General features: G+C 41.4%; 1 protein-coding gene across 3 annotated transcripts in view; it reads left to right on the top strand.

Moving 5' to 3' along the window:
- The first annotated feature begins 2854 nt into the window (after window positions 1-2854).
- Window positions 2855-19894, top strand: part of NREP (neuronal regeneration related protein) — a 28992-nt gene continuing 11952 nt past the window's right edge. Inside the window, exons 1-3 of one of the 3 annotated variants that reach the window (XM_060009010.1) lie at window positions 2855-3249; window positions 3812-3853; window positions 5160-5228. In XM_060009010.1, coding sequence (XP_059864993.1) covers window positions 5226-5228 — 3 coding nt within the window. In that variant the 5' untranslated portion in view covers window positions 2855-3249; window positions 3812-3853; window positions 5160-5225. Of the gene's footprint in view, window positions 3250-3332; window positions 3430-3552; window positions 3854-5159; window positions 5229-19894 lie in introns of those variants that run through there. The other 2 variants (XM_060009012.1, XM_060009009.1) reach the window with 2 other exon arrangements.

Here is a 19894-nt window from a genome sequence, read left to right as displayed (position 1 = left end):
GTTAGAATGTAAACCCCAACCGAAAGATGAAGAAACTCAGACTAAAAGGCTAAAGAACTTATACAGGGTCATATAGACCTGGCTCTAACCACTTTTATACACAACTTTTCACTTAGAATTCAACCTCATGAAACTTGTTACCTCAAGCAATGACATAGGCTGAAAACAAATAGAATTGTAGGAATATACATTTGGATATATTTGAGAACCAGATATCTAAGAGAGATTGAAGGAAAACCCTGTTTCTAAAGTACAACTTCTCTTTTTGACCAAGTCCTCTGATGGACTATTCTTTGGCATACATGTCAGGGATAGAACACAACGGTCAGTTTCTGACGCAGGGTTCTTCTGTCACCTGGCTGTCACCAGTCAGCGATCACATTTCTTAGCTCATGATCTGCCCCCGTCTCCGCTGGAATGTCTCTTTCCCCCTTCTTCAATTTGCTGCCTTTTGTTCATTCTTCACAGATTCAGTTTAAGCATCACTTCCTTTAGGAAACTTTCTTTGAACCCCTGGTCTGGTTAAGAAAGGAAGCTTTGTGTTCACAGTGTACCCTGTGTAGAACTCTACAACTGTCCTTATCACAATGCACCGTAACTTTGGCTTTGATTGTTTCCCTACCCCCTCACTGCAGTCTGTACAGTCTAAGATAAGGACATTGCGTTCTTCTTTTTCCTCTTTCCTAAGAAAACCTCAGTTTTGTTCAGGTCTCTGTCCCTCCTGCATGTGGTCCACATAGCTCAAGAAAGGCTACCTCTTTCCTCTCACGAATGGATCTGGTTGTTTAAGCAGTGATTCTCAACCAGAGGTAAGTTTTCCCCTCCAAGGAACATTTGACAATGTGTGGACACATATTTGGTTGGCACAGCCAAGGCTTGCTCCAGGCATCCACTTGGTAGAGGCCAGAGATGCTGCTAAACATCCTACAATGAACGGGGCGGCCCCCTATCGCCTCCGCACTGGGCCCCTGGGCCCCATCAAAGAGTCATCTGGCCCCAAACAACAAAATACTACTGAGGTAGAGGCACTCTGGTTTAAGTCAGTGTTTGTGTGACTTTGTTTCCTGATCGTTAATGGTCTAGGGATGAATATGAACCATACAGATGCAAGGGACTGATATACCATGAATGGGAAAAAGATGGGATGATAAAGCTAGAAAGCTGGATTGTGGTTACATTGTGGCGAATTTTAAGTGGAAGACTAAGTATGGTCTTTGTATTGTAATGGAGCAGGGAGTAAGTACCGTGATTGAAAAGTATTTCAGGAGAGTAGGTCTACCATGTCACCCGCAGGATAGATGGGAGTGGGACGGGGCATGACAGCCAGGAGCGCCTGAGACAGCTATTGTTACATTTCCTGAGTGAGGTGACATGGTGGGTGGTCCTATTTAGGTCCCTAGTGGTTAGTGTAGTCTCCTACACCTAGGGGGACTCAAGAATGTTTCTTGAATAGTTGGTTTGCAACTGTTTTCTGGAACACAGTAAATAGATTATGATTCTGACCCAGTGTTCTTATTACTTAAAAGATCTGTGTCACCTAGATGTCTGTGATTACACGTGGAGAAAAAATAAAGTTTAATAAATTCCAAATTTCCCTGTGTTTTGAAAGGACATCATCTTAGGTAAATTTTGCATAAACACTAAAGGCAGTTTGTGTGTGTGTGTGTGTGTGTGTGTGTGTGTGTAGAAATGTTTTCTTGTAGAAGTACCTTTTGAGCATACTTTCCTGGGATAGATTTTTGGTACATGTGGCAGTGCCCTGTTGGGTTTCGAGTCTGACTCTGAGGTGAATGCCCAAGATCTCAATGTTGGGGTACCCTTTACCAGCTTCCTGGGGCTTCAGACGTGCAGAGGCAGCCCCCAGGCTTCTGCCCTATCCCACTGCCCCGTTTACTGGGCAGACCTGCCTTCCATCACTTTCCTGTCTGGTGAACACCGGCCCTGAAGGCATTAGGGAAGTTCACTGAGACTTGTTTTTTCCCTTTGTTCCTAGTAATGGTTCCAAGGTAAGTTTTTTTGGCAGGAAAACGACTGTGATGTTTTAGATTAATTCAGGGAAGCTCCTAGTGGACCCCTTAAACATCGCACCCACTGGCAGCCTAATCAGTACTTGCTGCTTTGGTAGTGTGCAAGGACATCTATAGTCCTGGCAATAAGCTTACAGAGAATTTATTCTTTATAATTGAGTGTAAAACATTGCTTTTTAAGGTGTGCTTTTCTGTACTCAAAAAAACTTAAGACTAAAAAACAAGACATTCTATAAATATGTTTAATAACTTAGTTTTGTAAGTCCACCCCCCCTTTCCTTTTGATTGTTATAATGGAAAACATTGCTTTCAGTGATTAGAAGTAAAATGTTGATGGCAAATTTAAAAGACATTACGATCCTTTATATCTTTTTTCTCTTGGCAAAGCAATTTAATTAGGAAATAATCTTGTCCTCTAACATCTGACAATTACCATAAAATTATATCCCACTTGGTTGGCAACGAAACCAGTTTGTTCGAATTTGTAGCAAAATTTTGAGCTTTTACATTACTGTGAAAAGACAGTCAGATTTTAAATTAGAAAGATGAGGTTTAAAAAAAATCAGAAATGCAAAGAACCGCTTTTAAAACGCAATCTCCAATTTTCAGAAGTATGATTTCAGTGGGGCTGAGAGTGGGGAACATACTAAATCCTTCAGGGAAGGAGAAGGGAGCACCTGGGGAGGGTGCTGATCACATCAGAGCTCAGCTCTTGCTGCCTGTGCACGCGTGTGACTGTGTGCACGCACGCGTGTGTGTGTATGTGTGTGCCTGCGTGTGTGCGCGCGCGCAGCCACAGGGCCGCTGGGGTGCTCGGGCCGCGGGCTTCCTCGCGGCCGGGAGCGGGGCGCGCGTCCCCGGCTGGGCAGACCCGGGTCGTGCGCAAACGCATGCAACGCCGGCTCTTTGTGTGTCTGTGTGGCTCCGCGCCGCCGCGGGCACCATTTTCTGCTCGGCTCGGGACAGGCACATAAAAGGGAAGGCGGCTGCCGCCCGTCGCCGTCCTCTTTCCCTCAGATGCCCTCTGCTGCAGGTTTATTATTACAGTACGGGCCGCGCCGCCTCTCCCCGCGGCCTTGGCCAGCCGCCGGGCTATGCAGCGCCCTGGCCGCCTTCACGCTTGGCTCGCCCCCAAACCGCCTCCTCCGCCTCCTTATTTGTCTGAAAAGCAACCGCACGTCGAGGCGAAGAAGCCCGCCGGGGCAACAGAGGCCGGGCCGGCGTGAGTGCGCGCCGCGCTGCGGGGGGCGGGGCCGGGGCGGCGCGCCTGTCTGCGGGACCCTTTGTCCCCCAGGCCCGGGCCAGCGCAGTGGGGGCAGCGGGGTGCCCGGGGTGCCGAGGGCCGGGGCGCGCGCTCGTTGGCCGCTCGCCGACCGGGCCCCGAGTCGCCGATTCCTGCCGAGTAAGCAGTCTGGCTCCGCCGCGGCAGCACAGTGGCAGCAAGGCTGGGGCGCTGGCGCCGCACCAGCCCATCAGAATTAGCTCATTGTTCACTAGCACACTAGCAGCAGAGAGAGGGAGAGAGAGAGAGAGGGAGAGAGAAAGAAACTGACTCTTAGAGAAAGAGACACACTCTTGGAGAGAGAGAGAGCGCGAGGCAGGGAGACCTTCCCCTCCTTTTTCCAAGGCTGCACTTCTTGGAAGTGAAGCTGGTTTGGGTTTTGTTTCCCTTCCCCCTCCTCCCTCCTCTTCCTCCACCCCTTTTCCCTCCCCCTGCCCCCTCTCCCCATCCCCCAGCTGTCTTTCTAGCATGATACCCTTTTTCATCCACATTTGTGTTTCAGGTGTAGAGAGGAGAGAGTGAACAGGGAGCGGGGCTTTTGTCTGTAAGTATATGCCATTCCCATCCCCGGCCGGGAGCGCTGCTTTCTCTTTTGTGTCGATTTCTTTCCGTTGCTCTTAGCTGGACCCTTCAACCCTGCAGAGTTCATGCTTCTTCCCTCTTAATTTTAAAGAGCTGAAGCGTGTACTTGGAGAAATTCTGGCATTTTGGGTCCTACTGCATTAAGGCTGGAATTTAACTTGGGCTTTTTTTAAAAAAATGCACAAGTTAAGAGGGAGAATTCTTTTGCGAAGGGGTGGGGTTTTTTGCTTGTTGGTGTGGTTAATTTTTGTTCTTCTTGCTCATAAAGCATTGTTAGGAACTGTTTTGTTTCTTTTCATGAGATGCACTTTGGTGCATGCAAGCCTCCCCCCACCCCCCGCGCCTTTTATAAAATGAATTTGTGTCCCTCCATCCTTAGACTTTATTACTCTTTCAAAGCTGCTGTCGCCTCCTGGGGTCTTTCCAGGCATTCGATCTTGCAACACTTTTTTTTTTCCTGCATTTTCTTATAAAGCAGTTGAACTTCAGGGGAGGGAGGGCTTAAAAATAACTGACTGCTTTTTGCTTGATGATGATAATAATCTCATTTGCATTTATATGTATCTGTAATACCATTATAGGAAAACTCGAAGAGCTTAAGATACCCTGTTAGAGAACTTTTAGTTTCTCCATTCATCTTAATTTTTGTCTTAACTTATGTTAACAAAAGAACTGTGTTCTGATGACACAAAGGTTGAGGGGAAAATCACTGCAGCATGTACATTAATGTTTATTTGGTTTAGGGAGAAGGGCATAATGGTGTATATTCCTGACTTTTCCCCCTCAGTGTAGTTTTTTTTTTTTTTTTTTTTTTTAAGCACGGAAGGTTATGTAATGCAGTGCCATTTCCAAAAATATCCACTCTGAGGCATTACACTACGCGGTGGAAGGCTGATTCCTATTCTGCTGTCTTGATTGCAAATATACTGCCAGTAGTATGTCTGGGAACAAAGAGCAGCCAGAAAACAATCTATTTTTATCACTTGGTTCTACTTTTAAGTTTGAACTCCTGCAATTTAAAGATGAACCCAACAATAAGAATAGCCCAGGACTTTGGGAAGCTAGGTACCAGGGATTCCTTTGTCCCCTATTTAAGCCTACAGACCGATTGAAAAGCTCTTTCAGAAGCCCCAGTGGTTACAATAATTTGCATGTAACTTAGCTTAACCACAGAAAATGGTTATTTGTCTGTAGCCTCTAAACAGGCTTTCTCATTTGCTGACCTGTGGTGTGGCAATTTGTCTACTGTATTTAAACATATTTTGCAGGTTGGTTGGTCTCCTTGGACTGAAGAGAGGGAGGGTGCAAGGCCAAGACTGTTAAGGATTCTCAAAATGGTAAGCATTGGTCATCAGAGGAGATTCTCAGTTGCTCCTTATTAGTCTTTATTCCATATAAATATCAACCACCCACCTTCATCCTGCTTGAACCCTCCATTGTTCCTACCCCATCTGACCTTTCAAAGGTTCTGTCTCTAGCCTGGGGAGTTTTGCAGTACAGCAATTTATATGAACTGGATGTGGTGAATTAGGGATTAGGTCTTTTGATTTTCAATCATTTTGAATAGAAAACTGAAATTCCTCTTTCAGAAGGGGCGATTTATTTAACTCCAACAACAGAAACCATTCTGTTCTTTAAGAAGAGTGATATGTTGTGACATGCGTGGAAGAGGTGGCAGCAGTAGGGCTCAAACAAAGCAATGAGTCTTCTGTTAGAGATAGCCAGAACTTATCCCCCAAAATAGGAGTCTGTGTCCAGCTAATCCAACAGCTATAGAATCTGCTGTCTTTAAAAGCAATATATACATAGAGCATGGACTTTTATATTAATACACTGTCTATTGTATCTCTAACATAATTAGTGTTTTTTTGTTGTTGTTGATTTATAACTTCATTTATGAGAGATGTCTGCTCAGTTTTAGAAGATAAGCATGTTATCCTCTAAATGAAAGTGTAACTATTTCTGACAAGCATTATGATCCACAGAGGAGGAAGTTAAGTGTTTGATGACTGATTAAAGAAATAGATGAAATACACGTTATAAACAGTTGAATAAGTGTATTAATTTTCTTTGAAAAATTTCCTCTATGGAAATAAAGTTGAACTGAAAAATAGAACAGAAATGTCATGAAACTTTTCACTTAAGTACAGCATGTCCTCCTGCAGATGTTTATGCTCTTTAAAACACCTCTTTGCCACTTAGAGTGTGTGATTTCCAAATTTAGTTTTCATTTTTTCTTTTAAACGAGGGAGGAATTTAATGAATCAAAATTGAATCCGATGTACTTGATGTTTTCTTTGAGAACAATCCAAGTATAAGCTTCCAACGAGAAAAATGAATCAGAAGCAGTTAAATGAATTCTGTTTGAATTCTGTTAATAAGTAAGCTCTTATTTTTTGTATGTGCCTCACCTGTAATTTCAACAGGTGGGTGTCAAAGCACCTAATCAAATAGATCTTGTTTGGGCATAGATTGATAATGACCAAATTAAGGAACTTAAGGTTGGAGGCAAAAGGGATGAACAGAAAATTAAACTAATCAGTAGGTTTTGTGCAAATGGTTCCTAACTCCATATTAAATTCCTAACTAGCCATTGTCATAGAGTTCTAGGATGGTAATAAAATAAACTGCTGCAAAGTATTTTTGTTTATTTAATTATCTTTTACTGTGACTGGCCACATCATCATGTCTTATAGCTCTTTATCCCAGAACCTTACCCTTTGTGTCACCATAGATAGACCATGAAGATTCATGTGTGTTGTGATATGTCAGGTGACCAGTTTGGTTGAACATCAGTTTGACCACTGACTCTGCCAAAACTAGCCCTATAGATCAGACTCAAAGAGTAAATATCGTGTTTCCATAGTAGTGAGCGGAGTGAGCTTTGTGGAAGGCAAGCATGTGTGCCAAAGCCGAGAATGAAAGTTGGAACGATTTGCATGCCGAAGAGCAAATTCGAGTTATTACTACATGTTGTCAGTTTCTCACAGTTGTCGTTTATGTATGGTGGCAGAATGAGAAATCACAATTTGTTGCTCTTGGAAGGATTTTGAGTCATGGAAAAATTCTCACAACTTTTTGGTGATCCTTTCATCAAGATGTCAGTCCCTTTTGGCACAAGCCCATTGCCTGAAATGAAACCACCAACAGTTATTGTCCGTGGGTGATTCCAAATAACTTTCTAGCAATTCTCTTATTCCAGGAGGTCTGAGGTCTTCAAAGTCTTTTCACATTCTAATGTTAAAAAAAAATGTTTCGATTGTGTTTTTTTTAAAACTGATATTAGAGGGGTCTTATACCTCCTTTTCTCCTTTTTGGAAAAATGAAGTTATTTTCTTTCCTTGATTAAAACAGATTACTTTGCTGATCTCTGTAACTGGCTTTTTAAAGACTTAGCCCGTATACAGTAGAAACTAGTACTAGGGAAGCAATAGAGTTAACACCTGGCCACCTCTAGAAAATATACAAACATGCCTTTTCTGTTAAATGTGTATTTCCATTTACATAATTTAAAACATTAAAGAGGATCTAATTTCAGTGTATTTGAGCTGCTTAGTAAAGGGCCTATTCCAAATACAAATTTATAGTCAGCTCATTCCAGAGTAAGAAATTAACTAGTAGACTCCAGAATTCAAAACAGAGTGATTCAATATTTAGACATTTGACATACCCTAAAGTGATGTTTCACAACGATAATTTGAAGGCACTAAAGAATACTAATGTGCCTTTTGCATTACCAAAAAAATACAACTGCTTTGTTGACACTACAAGGCTTTAATCACATTGTATTCTGTGTAGGGGACCCTTTGGGCACAACTCCAGGGGGCACCATTTACATAGACTACAGTTCATCTGGGGTTGTGCCTTTTAGGAGGACTGTTAAAAGTTTTAATTTTGAGTGTGGTTTGCCTTATCTTAGTTTCCTAGAATTTTTTTTAAATAACTCATCCCTCAGCTTTTTCAGTTTTCTAGTAAACATACGTTTTTCTAGTCCCCACCCCACCCCCTTCTTTGCAATTAACAAGATATTGTGAGTCTGCAGAAATCTTCAGCATTTCTTTAATTTATATTTGGCTTTTTGTTAAATTTAATTTCTAAGATTATATTTTTATATGGGTCCTTGGTTTTTACTTAGCTGTTTTATTTTAAAGGTACTTGCTTCAGGTACATCACTGAGAAGAAAATACTTCAGGATGAGCAGATGGGTCTTACTGAATAGTTTGAAAAACTAAATTATTTAATTCCATGTCAAGAGTAAGTCCTTATTTTCAACATGACTGCCCTCTGTGCTGTAAACTTGCCTCCAAGTATGGATGTGCCATGGATTCACAGTGGCATAAGCATGGGCTCATTATGTTTTAACAGAGACCTAGGAATTGGAACAATTTTAGATTCTCTCTAAGACCGATGCTGAGCTTTTCAAAAAGATGAGTTGACTCCATTGTACCATTCATAGAGCTCTGCTTTCTGTACAGTCTGTGAAGTGGCATTCATGGGCTTACAAGGAGACTCTTTCAATAATCTCTCCATTAACATAAGGTTTCCTTGTTTGAAGAAAAATACAAAGATTGCGGAGGGATGAGGTCCTGTTGGTAGCTGTGCCGTTGGGTTTTGGAATGTAAATTTACAAGTTGCTTAGTGATTCTTGATTGTGGAGATGCTGAAAAGTACCTAGAAGGGTAATTTTAGATGGTACTATCTTCTCTTTCACCAGGCCTTCTAGCACACTGTGAGGGGAGAATTGGGAATTGTTTAGGGAATGAGGACAGTAGGGATGGTCTATCTGGGTTTAGCCCCAGTCCTGCTTCCTCTTGAACTAAATAGATATTTCAGGCAGGAGAAGATATTTAAGCAGAAATCTTGGAATAAACAGTTATTTAAAGCACCATTCTATTTTTTTTGTTTGTTTGTTTCTTCTATTTTAACCTGATGCAATCCTTAAAAACTGGCATGTAAATCAGATCTTCATAAATACACTGAAGGAATTCACTTTATTTTAAACCCTAAGATGAATACTTTAAAATCAGAAAATACACTTCTAAAATATGAATACTTTAGTAAGCCAAATGAGTAACCTCCAGATTATGAGTCTTATATATCCTGTTCACTTACATTGGACCGACTGGGAGCCTTGGAGTGAAGTACTGTGGCTTCCTTGCTCTTGCACATATTTTTTTAAATGCTGTTTCTGGCTGGAAAGTCTTTTAAGGTCTTATTCTCACAACCAAAGTGAAATGGAGGGTTGAGATAATTATCTGAATAATTATGCTTAAAACAAAAAAAAAAGTTGATTTTTGTCTGATTCATCTTGGCTATTCAAAATGTTGCTGGAGTGAGGTAGGAGTGGGAGGGATTTGCCTGAATTATCTGAATAATTCCTTTCTTATTCAGGAAAAAACTAGCAATAAGGAAATCTTACCAGCAAATCCAATTTGAGTATACCAGAAAATATATTGCATGTACATGGACTGTGTCATCTTAGTTGATGAAGATACATTTAAAAAATTCTAATTTTAAACCACTCCTTTGCTTTGTACTGGAAAACAGGTTAACCATAAATCTCAGCCCACAGCTGTAGAAATTATGGTTACTAAAAATATTACTTATTGGTTCTAAATTTATCTGAAATGGGTATTTCTGGACATGTTTTGCACCTAGGGACAGCTTCAAGAGTCTCTCATCTCAGTGGTTTAAAAAACAGCAGTGATCCTGAAACTGATCTATTAGCGCATGACAGTATTAGCAGCTCTAATGGTTTGGGACTTAAGCATTAGCATGGCTCTCAACTAAATTCTAAATATCAATTCAGTTATTAGTAGCAGTGACATGGTATTAACCTAGTATAACACTAGATTATACTCTCTTGCATTATTTGTTAGTTGGACCACATACATTTCTTTCACTGACCAGCTAAATTATAGGCTCCCAGAGGGTTTATAAACTTCATATATAGTGCTTAATAAAGTATTAAATATATGTTAGAAGCTCAGTAAATATTTGGTCTATACATGCTAATACCTATTAAGTTGGACTTTCAAAAAATTCATCGTTAATGACTTAATCTTGTTTAGTTTTGGTGGACTAGAAGTAATTTGTATCCTTCCATTCTTCTAAAGAGCTAGGAAGTTGAAGTGAGTGTAATTTTAGTTTCCACAGTAAATTATTTTCCTTCCTCCCCTTTTCTTTTTTAATGTACCTCAATGGCATATTGATTGTTTTTAATTTATTTTATTTTTTTTGGCCACGTTGGGTCTTCGTTGCTGCAGGTGGGCTTTCTCTAGTTGCAGTGAGCAGGGGCTACTCTTTGTTGCGGTGCGCAGGCTTCTCACTGCAGTGGCTTCTCTTGTTGCGGAGCATGGGCTCTAGGCACGCGAGCTTCAGTAGTTGTGGCACACAGGCTCAGTAGTTGTGGCTTGTGGGCTCTAGAACGCAGGTTTAGTAGTTGTGGCGCATGGGCTTAGTTGCTCCGCGGCATGTGGGATCTTCCCAGACTGGGGCTTGAACCCATGTCCCCTGCATTAGCAGGCGGATTCTTAACCACTGCACCACCAGGGAGATCATCCATTATTTATTAACAGGAGAAAAAAAATGTGCTTAAGCCATAAAGCCACTTGCCCAAAAAAGAATGGCTTGCCATTGCTCACCTTTACCAGCATTTAGAACCACACTCTGAACAACCTGGTACGACGCTAGTTCTCCAGGTTTGATCTAGCTGTGGTACTCAAAACTCACAGCAGCTTCTCCTGCAGTCCTAAAAATCCCCTCTGGGATCTAGGAGGACCTTTGCTCCCAGTTTTGGAACTTTAAAGAGTCTTTACTTATTTCCAGTATAATCTCATTCTGTGATATTATGAAAGTGGTCCCAAGAAAACAAAGATGCCATGTCTGAAAGTACTGAAGAAAATGAGAAGAGTAAAAAAAAAAAAAAAAGAAAAGAAAATGAGAAGAGTTAGCAGTAGGGTTATGCATATATTCCCATGTCAGCTGAACAAGTTTTTGTTGTTGAGCATTTTCTTTATGCTTAGTTCTTTGCATTATGGAAAGTGCACAGTTGGCCAGTGGCCTCAGTGGATTTATATTTTAGTTGTGGCAAGAAGACTAATATGCATGACAAACTTAAACATTGTCTTGCAGTATAATCTAGTGCTAAATTGTAAAATGCAGAAGAGTGGTATTATTGGGGACTGGGGATTATAGGCAAAAACTTTTTTTTAAGGAGGTAGAAATTCAGCTAGACCCAGAGATGACAAATGTATGGCATGTGTGCCACCACTGACTCCTGCTATATACCTGTGGCAGACATTGCTAATCAGTGTCTTGACGCTCATTATTATTATTCACCCTGAATATGATTTCCCAATCCTCACAATCTTGTTCTGTTAACAACTGATTGGAGTCGGCACAAAATTTGAAACTTAGAAGCTCTTTGAGAGCAGGTACTATGCCTTCTTCAGATTTTTAGGGCTTAGCATCAATCCTTAATAAATATTGAGTGAATGAAGAATTAAGAATATTCCGGTAGATTTAGTTGAGAGAAAAGCATATTTCTCATAAAAGAAAAGTATGCTTACAGGAGTGAGCATAATGCGTTTTTACTACAGTAGGGAATGTCCTCCTCCCTGTTTAGGGCCTCTGTGCTCTCGAAGACAGACCTCACACACTCGACCTAGAGGTTGAGGACTTGATGTGCTGAGCCAGAGGAAGCCACTGAGCGGGCATCTTGGAGATGGCCTGAGGCTCTCACTCAGGTTCCAGCCTGTCTCAGGTTCTTTGCGTTTTGATTGTGCCCAACAGAAAAGGGCACACACACTCACATACACCTTCTGATTGATTGTAAGCTTAATTTACTGCTGCCTCTCACTCTCTTTGGGTCAGGGTGGAGTGGTGGAAAAGAAAGAAGGTCCCTAGCTGGAGGGAGTTGGGAAGGGAGCATACGCTTAACCTCTTTCTTGGGAGAAGGTGGCAGCACTTCCACTGGTAAATGCCAGAGGGTTCGTCAGTGTCCACTTGGCCAGAGAGGGTGTTGCTGCCGTGCCAGCTGCATGAAAGGAGGCCCCATGCGTCCCTTCTGTGAGGCTAACTGGGTGTAGCCATGTGCTAATCAGTTGTAACCACACGCACCCAGCTGGTTCTCTCTCTCTACTTCTTCCTGATTAGCCAGATGTACGTATTCAGAGTTCAAGCCAACACTTACATCACCATAATAAAATTGTTTACAATTTGAGGCCTACAGGCTGTTACTAATTTAGTCAGTAGTCTAGTGACCATCATAAGGGAATCTTGTCACATGATACACAAAAGTTGGGGAAAGCCAAGACCAAGAAGGATTTTTCTGGAACCTCTTCTGGAAACAGCACAGACTCAGAAGGCATCAGCTGCAAGGTTTTCAATATGAAACGATTTTACCAGCTCCTTTGGCCCCTTCAGATGAGGTTGGACTCATCCCCTAAGTCTCTCAGTAAGTGACATAGGTAAGCACTGTTCCTTGAATTCCTTAAGCCTACTCCCACCTCATACTTTCAAGTATTTTTTTTCAACTTCGGTGTTTAAACCTTCATAAGTTTAATTTCTGTGGCTGGGCAGCCATGCCAGGAACTATGTGAACTCATCTTTTATTTCTAGCTACTATAGCATATATTTTCTTAGAGGGACCAGGCCACTTGTTATTCTGAACATGCCCCAGGAGGCCCTCCCTCTGTGCCTTTGCTTACTCAGTCCTAGAAAGAATGCTCCTCCTGACAAAATAAAGCTCTTCTTCCAGACTGAATTTAAATGACAACTCCTCCATGAAACTCACCCCAGGACATCCAGCAGGGATGATCTCATGCTCCTCTGTACACTCATCACACAACAGTCTACTTGTAGCTGGCTTCTTTCTGCATGCTTTTCTACCCTCCAAGATTGTAAACTTGAGACACGAACACTGACCACTAGTAAGTGAACATCAGGCCTCTTTTTATGATAGCAGTTGAGGCTGTGATGCCTCATTTTTTTCCTTTTCCTCTACCAGGATGGTGAGTTCAGATGTGGGAAAGTTTCGTCATTGAGAGGGAACTCTAGAACAGCTAGTGAAGTTGATTGGCATTCTTTTCCTACAAAGTAGAAGGATCCCCTAACCTTCATGGACCTTAGAATAGATTGCACCTCCATGAACCACTCTGACCACTGCTCCAGTACCTGTGTAGGAACTGGCACACTCTTAGTAATCGATAAATGTCTGTGGAATACATGAATGAGTCAGAGCTCAGGGATACGTGGAGATCTGTTATTTCTGGGCAGAACCGGGTGGTTCACCTTGAGATTTACAACTAGTAATAGCCCAACACTTTGCCGGGTCGCGACAGTGCAGATTGTAGAATGTATGACCCAGGAAATGAGATCACCGTGGACAGGTGATGAATTTGCTGCTGAAAACCCCTCTCACTGAATAAAGAAGGCTCAGTGTTTGTTAGGGAGGTAAAAGGGGAGAGTTAAGTCTAAGCACAATACAAAACCAGCTCTGTAGTTCTGTGCTCCCTTCCTCTACACTGCTTTAGATAGAAGAGGCCCTGAGAGTGTCCAGAAGGTTAGTTCGGTGTGGTCTGCTGGAAGAGGACTCTCATCTTTAGGGTGGAGTCACACATCCATCCAGAACACTGGCTGTGGGGTGCCGTTGTGCTCCAGGTCATCAATGGTGTTTTGCCAGTGGTCCCAGTTTGCCTCTCAGCAGTCTGACTAAGGCATTCATGACGGTAGAGCATCATCTGCTCTGGTTTCACAAGGTAATGATATCTTCATAAGTGAAATGATTGCCTCTTATTACCTTAGAATGGTTTCCAGTCTAAGCTTTGTGCCTGAAAAGTGTTAGGATTATCTAGCTGGAAGTATTTTTAAACCCTTGATTTTACACTATCCTTGTTTATCCTCACTTTCATAGACTAAAATACAAACATAATTCGTGTTTGAAAAGGAGAAGGAGAAGATATTTAAGAGAATGTGCTTGATGAAAGGAAGGTCTCTTTGCCCCTTTTAAGCTGAAATTGGGAACCAGAGCCATTGACTGGAAAGAAAGGGAGAATGGCTGAATAGTTGTTGCCAGTGAAAATATGAGCCAGAGACTCATACCAATAGGCAATTAAAACAAGAGGGAGATTCATAACGTGCACAGAAGTTTTGGTGTCGTTGCCCGGTTCTAGCTCTTCTCCCTTCTCCACTCCAGCCCTTACTCAGATCACCATCACACACCAGTGTCCTTTGATTACTGGGGCAGGTAACAGCCTTCCTGTCTGAATTGTGTTTGATACAATTCCAGCAGGGAAAAATACTGCAGTCCAGTGGCTGAACAGGGAGAAATCTACAAAAGTTGGGTTTAAAATGGGTCCAGGCATTTTGAGGTCACTTTTATTGGATAAAGTCAGTGTCAGATATAGAACCCATTCTTGGACAGGAAAGAGTAGAAATTAGAAGATACTGCGTGTTTGGCAGCCAGCGTTAAGAACTGTCAAGGAAAAACTAGCGTCTGTAGTTAGATGAATAAAACTTATTGACTAAGATACTTATAAACATGACCCAAGTAAGGGATTGTTATCAAGTACTTTACTAAGAAGGACTGTTTCATGTCCTTCATTGTCGTCATAGTGAAAGTTACCAAAAGGCTTACTGAGACCATGAGGGGAGAGTCTGTTCTTATGCACCTTTGCCAGGTGGTTGCTGAACCTGCGTGCACTGTTGGCAGCACATGGTTGAACATTTAGCCTAGTGCCTGCTGCGTTGTAGGGACTCAGTTAACACTGGCTGAGAGAATGAATACTGGGCAGGGAACGGACCCACTGTTTGAAAGATGCGATCTCATGTACTTTCTGTGGTTGCATGGCTAAGAGAATTAGAATTTGAAAAGATGAATTCATTAACTAGCCCTCTCCTTTCCTGAATAGATATCCAGGATTTGGTGGCTTAGCTCTGAAAAACTTTTTTGAGAAAAAAAAAAAAAAGGGTTTTCTTTGCTACTTTGGCACTTCCAGCCCAAGGTCATGGGGACATTTTCTTTGATAATATGTTCATTCTCTAGAGCTGAAAGCTACCTACTAAATATTAAATGCTTCACAGAAAGTAAGTACTTGGTAACTATTTCTTGATTTATTGATTGGATAGTCAATTAATATATCTACTCAACCAATTCAGTTAATAGAGCATCAAAAATTCTGCCTACATCTTCTTGGAGCCCTTCTCATCTTTGTAATTTTGATCCTTAGTCACCTGGATTTGACTGTTTCCAAAGCCTAGGTGCTCTGGACCACAACTAAGGCTCCATTTCATGTGCCCTGTGGAGACTTAGGTCTAATTATACATCACAGAATGCCTCTGGCCTTTGGATGTTTTGTTCATTTCTTGATAATAGAATCTCAAATTGTTCTGATCTTGTTATCAAGGTCTGGGAGTCAAGTCTCCATATCTTTTCATTTCATCTTCATTAAGCCTATGCTTTTTTTTTTCATGAGGACTCCTTTTGAAACTTTAATTTTCTTTTACAGGATTAATTGTCTACACTGTCACAATCAATTCAATCAGAAATTCAATTAAATTTGTTTCTTTGGCATCATATAAACAATTCATCTGATAGTTAATGTGAATTTTTACCAAATTGATCAGTATTCTTACGTTGTTCAGACAAACCCAGAGGGGCACTATGTCTTTGACTGATTGAATACAGTACTCTGCCTGTAGTCTGAGGATCAGATACTACTTTCCTTGTTATTTTCTATTTGTTGCCTTCATGATAGAAATAACTAATAATTGGCTTGTTCCCTGATCTCTATGTTTCCATTTTTCTGTCTTTAGTACTGACTGCATTTCTACTACATTAATTAAAAGTTTCCAAATGGAATCGGGTTAAATTTTTTTTTCTTTCTGAATTACCATTCTTAGTAGTTTCCACACTGCCTCTCTGGTCTAATAAGTGTTTGTTTTCTTCCTCTTCAACTAGGATTACTTTATATGTAGTGTATGGTTTGGATATCTGTATATCATTGGTAAAGATAAGAGTTTAATTCTCCTTTGACTAAACAGTTTGTTCTGAAATTGAAATTTTGAAAAGCAGAGTTACAATGAACATGATTTCAAAGGCATCTGATGAAAGAAAAATATTCTGGATTAGACTGTCCGTTACTAGGCCATCAGAGAAGAAGTCGTTTGAGAGTTCATTTAGGGGTCATATGAAAACCATTTGTTTCTCAGCAAATGCCCTTTGTAATTAGCTGCAGTGTTTGCTAGATATTTATATTGTGCTGAACATTTCCTTCCAGGGAAAACTGAAAAAGACAAAACTGTGGTGATGAGTGTTGCTGGGGTTTAATTAGATCCGCAGCCCTCATGTAGCCAAGCGAGAGTTGCTGCTCTAAGAGTAGTCTTTCCCCCACTACTGTAGTGACATGTGGACGAGCACACCCTCTGTGCCCTCAGACAGTGCTGATTTTTTTAGGTAAGTTAATTTTGAGGGCAGCTATTTATCAGAAACACAGCTGGCAGAGTAACAAATATTTCTGAGAAAACTACTCTTGATAGTAGGTGTCAGAAATCTATCTAAATTTCATCACAAGAGCACTAAGTGGAGATGCTCAGCACCTACTTGGGGGTTGAAAACAGGCCCCAGCTCTCAGGAGCCTCATGACGCCACTGCAGGTAGCTCTGGGGAAATAGCAGAGAAGATCGATATTGAGAGACCGTGTTCTCTGAGAAGAGAGACTGGGTTTGCATCCTGTCTTCTCCATTTCTTGGGTGTGTGATCTTGGGCAGGCTCCCTGACTGCTCCCCCTCAGCATTCTCATCTGTCAGACTGTGAGGGTGATGATAATAACAGCTACCCCAGATCCACTTAGTCCTTGCGTGCTGGGCCCTGTTGCCGCGGCTTTACAGGTATTGATGCACTTCGTCCTTGCGACAGCACCCTGAGGATTAAATGAGTGTGCCTGGAAAACATGCCTAAAATTTAAAAAAAAAAATTACAATGAACTCTAGTATGCATTGCCATGGGAAACTGTGGGTCTCCAAATTTACATACTCTGCCCGTGTGGGTTCCAACAACCCTCATGCATTGCTCACAGTTCTCTTCCTTTGGAGTAGTATAGTTTTGCTGATTGGTTTGCAATGGAAGAAGGACTGAGGGGGAAAAGCCCAGAAGATGTCAATGTCAATGTATTCTGTTGTCGCAGAATGCAGTCAGGACTTGGAATGAAGTTCTGAGTTTCCAAAGCTGGCTTTTTCGCGTCAGTTGGAATATGTGATCCCTTTCCCAGGGAATTTAGCCTCCTAATTTGGCATTCCTTTTGCAGTTATCTTCACAGCTCTTGAAGTATTTTTTGGGTGACTCCCAGTACCGAAACACCTTGTCTATTTGGGTTGGTGGCCGCCCCCATAGGTCTTCTCTGCTTCCCATGGTACTGCCTGGCTGAGCCTTTGTCAGGGAGAAGACTAATACTGAATCAGACCAAGCTGTACTCAGTGGGGCTGAAAATCCAGGTGGTGTACAGGGGCACGTCCATCCTAACCTTATTCTATTCCTCTTGTACTTTTAGCTTTTTGCCAGTTTTCATAGAGGACAGGTTACTGGAAGCCTCTTAGTGCCCTGTTTGTGACCTAAACACTTACAGCATGCAGATACGGATCTGGCTATATTTTCCCCCTTTTTAAAGCCAAACTTGTTATAAGATAATCAACTAGCCTCTGATTTAAACCAGTTTTAATTACACCCTCTCCACAACAGAAACCATTTTCCCTCCAAATTTGGTGATCTGTTATGATGCTGTTTGCTGTTAAAGAGTTATCAGTCTTTGAATGACCAAGACGGTGCAAGACAAGCACTGAACTGTGAAATGTGTTTTGCTAAATGCTGAGCGGTTTGCAGCTGCCAGCAGAAGAGGGTGCATTGATGGAAAGCGAGAATAACTTCTTTCGGAATGAGCACTTTGGGAGAAAATACACACTTTCTGGAAAAGTCAGTCTTGCTCATGTCATCAATAGGAATGCTTTGAAATGTCCACAAGCTCGTCAAAAGCAACTGGTTATCTCATCATTCATCCAGATCAAGAAGAACCCCAAATCCTTATGTCCAGATAAATAAATACCTATTGCACTAGCCTTTGATTGAGGGCTTTAGCGAAAGAAATCTGAGTTTTGAGGACTTATTCTTCCATGTTGTTGGTGAAAAGTTTTATAAGATTTTAGTGGATGGTGCAGTAACTTCAGGACAAGAGGAAAGAAAAATCAGTATTCTTGGTGAGTAGAAATCAGACTTCTTGTAGTTGTTTGAAACCCAGCATACCTAAAATTATTCAAACCAGCTAATGAAAGCAAGTCTAGATGTTTCCTATTAACCTTGGAATGTGCTTGGAAAAAGTCCTGCTAGTTCCAGATGTCTAGTATTGGAAAGCATATCAACAGCGTGACTCTCATTTGTGACAGAGAATACAGTTCAAAAATTCCTAAGTGCAGTTTGGTGCACTGGGGCCCAATATGGTTTTCTTTCTTTCCTTCCTTCCGTCCTTCCTTCGTTTTCCTGTTTTTCAGTCTTTTGCTCTCTTTCTTTCTTCCTCTCTTCCCTCCCTTCATTCCCTTTCATCCTTCCTTCTTCTTTTCTTTCACCTTAAAAGTAGGAGAAACATTGCAAGATGTGGTGTTTTTCTGATTTCTTGGTTACAAATGAAAACCAATTTATATAAGGGAATAAGGTGGTCCAGACTTAGAACTCAGACGTGTTAAGTAAATATTTATTCTGGTTCCACTCCAGGGAGGTAAAGATTTTATTAACATATTTTTTGAGGTCATGGGGCAAGGAGAAGCTTATGCTGTGCTTAAATGCCTGAGGGGCCTTTTCTTTTTTCTTGCTAGTTAACAAAGGCCAGTATTTTTTTTCTGCTGAAAAGAGCAAATGTCTTGTTTTGTGGCCTGCACTTTCTTATTGTTCACTCACAAACTGCTTAATCTCAAACTAGAGTTTTTAAAAGCTGCTTTATTTTTTCCCTTTGTTCAGAAAATCTCTTCTTAGATATCCCTTATGAGATTTGTTTCCAAGCTTTCTTCTTGTACTTTTTCTCCTGGTTTACTTTGGGCTGTTATCAGCTTTTTGTACTTTGTTTTGTCTTCATCACTGAAAAGAAAAGTCACCCATTAAAAGTCTAGATTTGAAGTGTTGAACTTAATTCCCGGAGTCCAGTCCACATTTTGGCTCTGATTCCTGTACCAGGCTGACCTCCAGCCCAGGGGAGGGTGCCTTGGCAGAAATCTGAGAATTCCTCGATCAGTAACTCCCTTTTTTGGATTTATGGAGCCTTTAGGTGGATTGCTTTGTGTTAGGCACGTTCCTGTTGGAAAGGAATGAGGCTGGGATGAGAGGAGTTTGCACAATACAAACGTTTGCAACTGACCTCGGGTTCAGCACACTGAGTTCTCCAGCTACTGCTTCACCCCTGCCTTGAACCACACGCCATCCAAACCCCCCAAACTCACATAGCACATGGTTTCAAAGAGGGGTGACAGAGCAGAGTTGGGTAATGTTGTTAACCTTTTGTGACTTGCTCCTGACTTGATTCCTGGCTCCTCTAACTAAGTCTTTGTTCTTATTCATAGAAATCAACTTTTAAAAGACTCAGCAGCCAAACAAGCAGAATATTATATTGTGGAACAGAGTGACTGTGAAAGCTCTTTGTGCTGACGATTAATTTCACATGTAAACACTTTCATTTTGTTGCCAGTGAGGAGACTTCCTTTTCCTTTCTCTGCCTAGTTGAAATCTAGAAATGAAATTCCACAGCTGTCAGGCTCCCACATATTCATCAACGGCCTCTCAAGATGGCTTCACAACCAGCAGAGGGAATCTAGAGGATTCCACTATTAAACTCTACACAGCTTGTTTCAAACACCCCAACTCACAAAGTAAAGAGATATGAATCCTTTGCCTGCCTGACCTGTAATCACGGGCAGTAACATAATCTGCTGCATAATAGTAATAAAATGTGGACATTTTCTGTGC

The sequence above is a fragment of the Delphinus delphis genome, chromosome 3, assembly GCF_949987515.2.
Source record: "Delphinus delphis chromosome 3, mDelDel1.2, whole genome shotgun sequence".
NCBI lineage: Eukaryota > Metazoa > Chordata > Mammalia > Artiodactyla > Delphinidae > Delphinus > Delphinus delphis.
The sequence above is the reverse complement of the archived record's forward strand: the minus strand, read 5'-3'. Positions and strand labels throughout refer to the sequence as shown.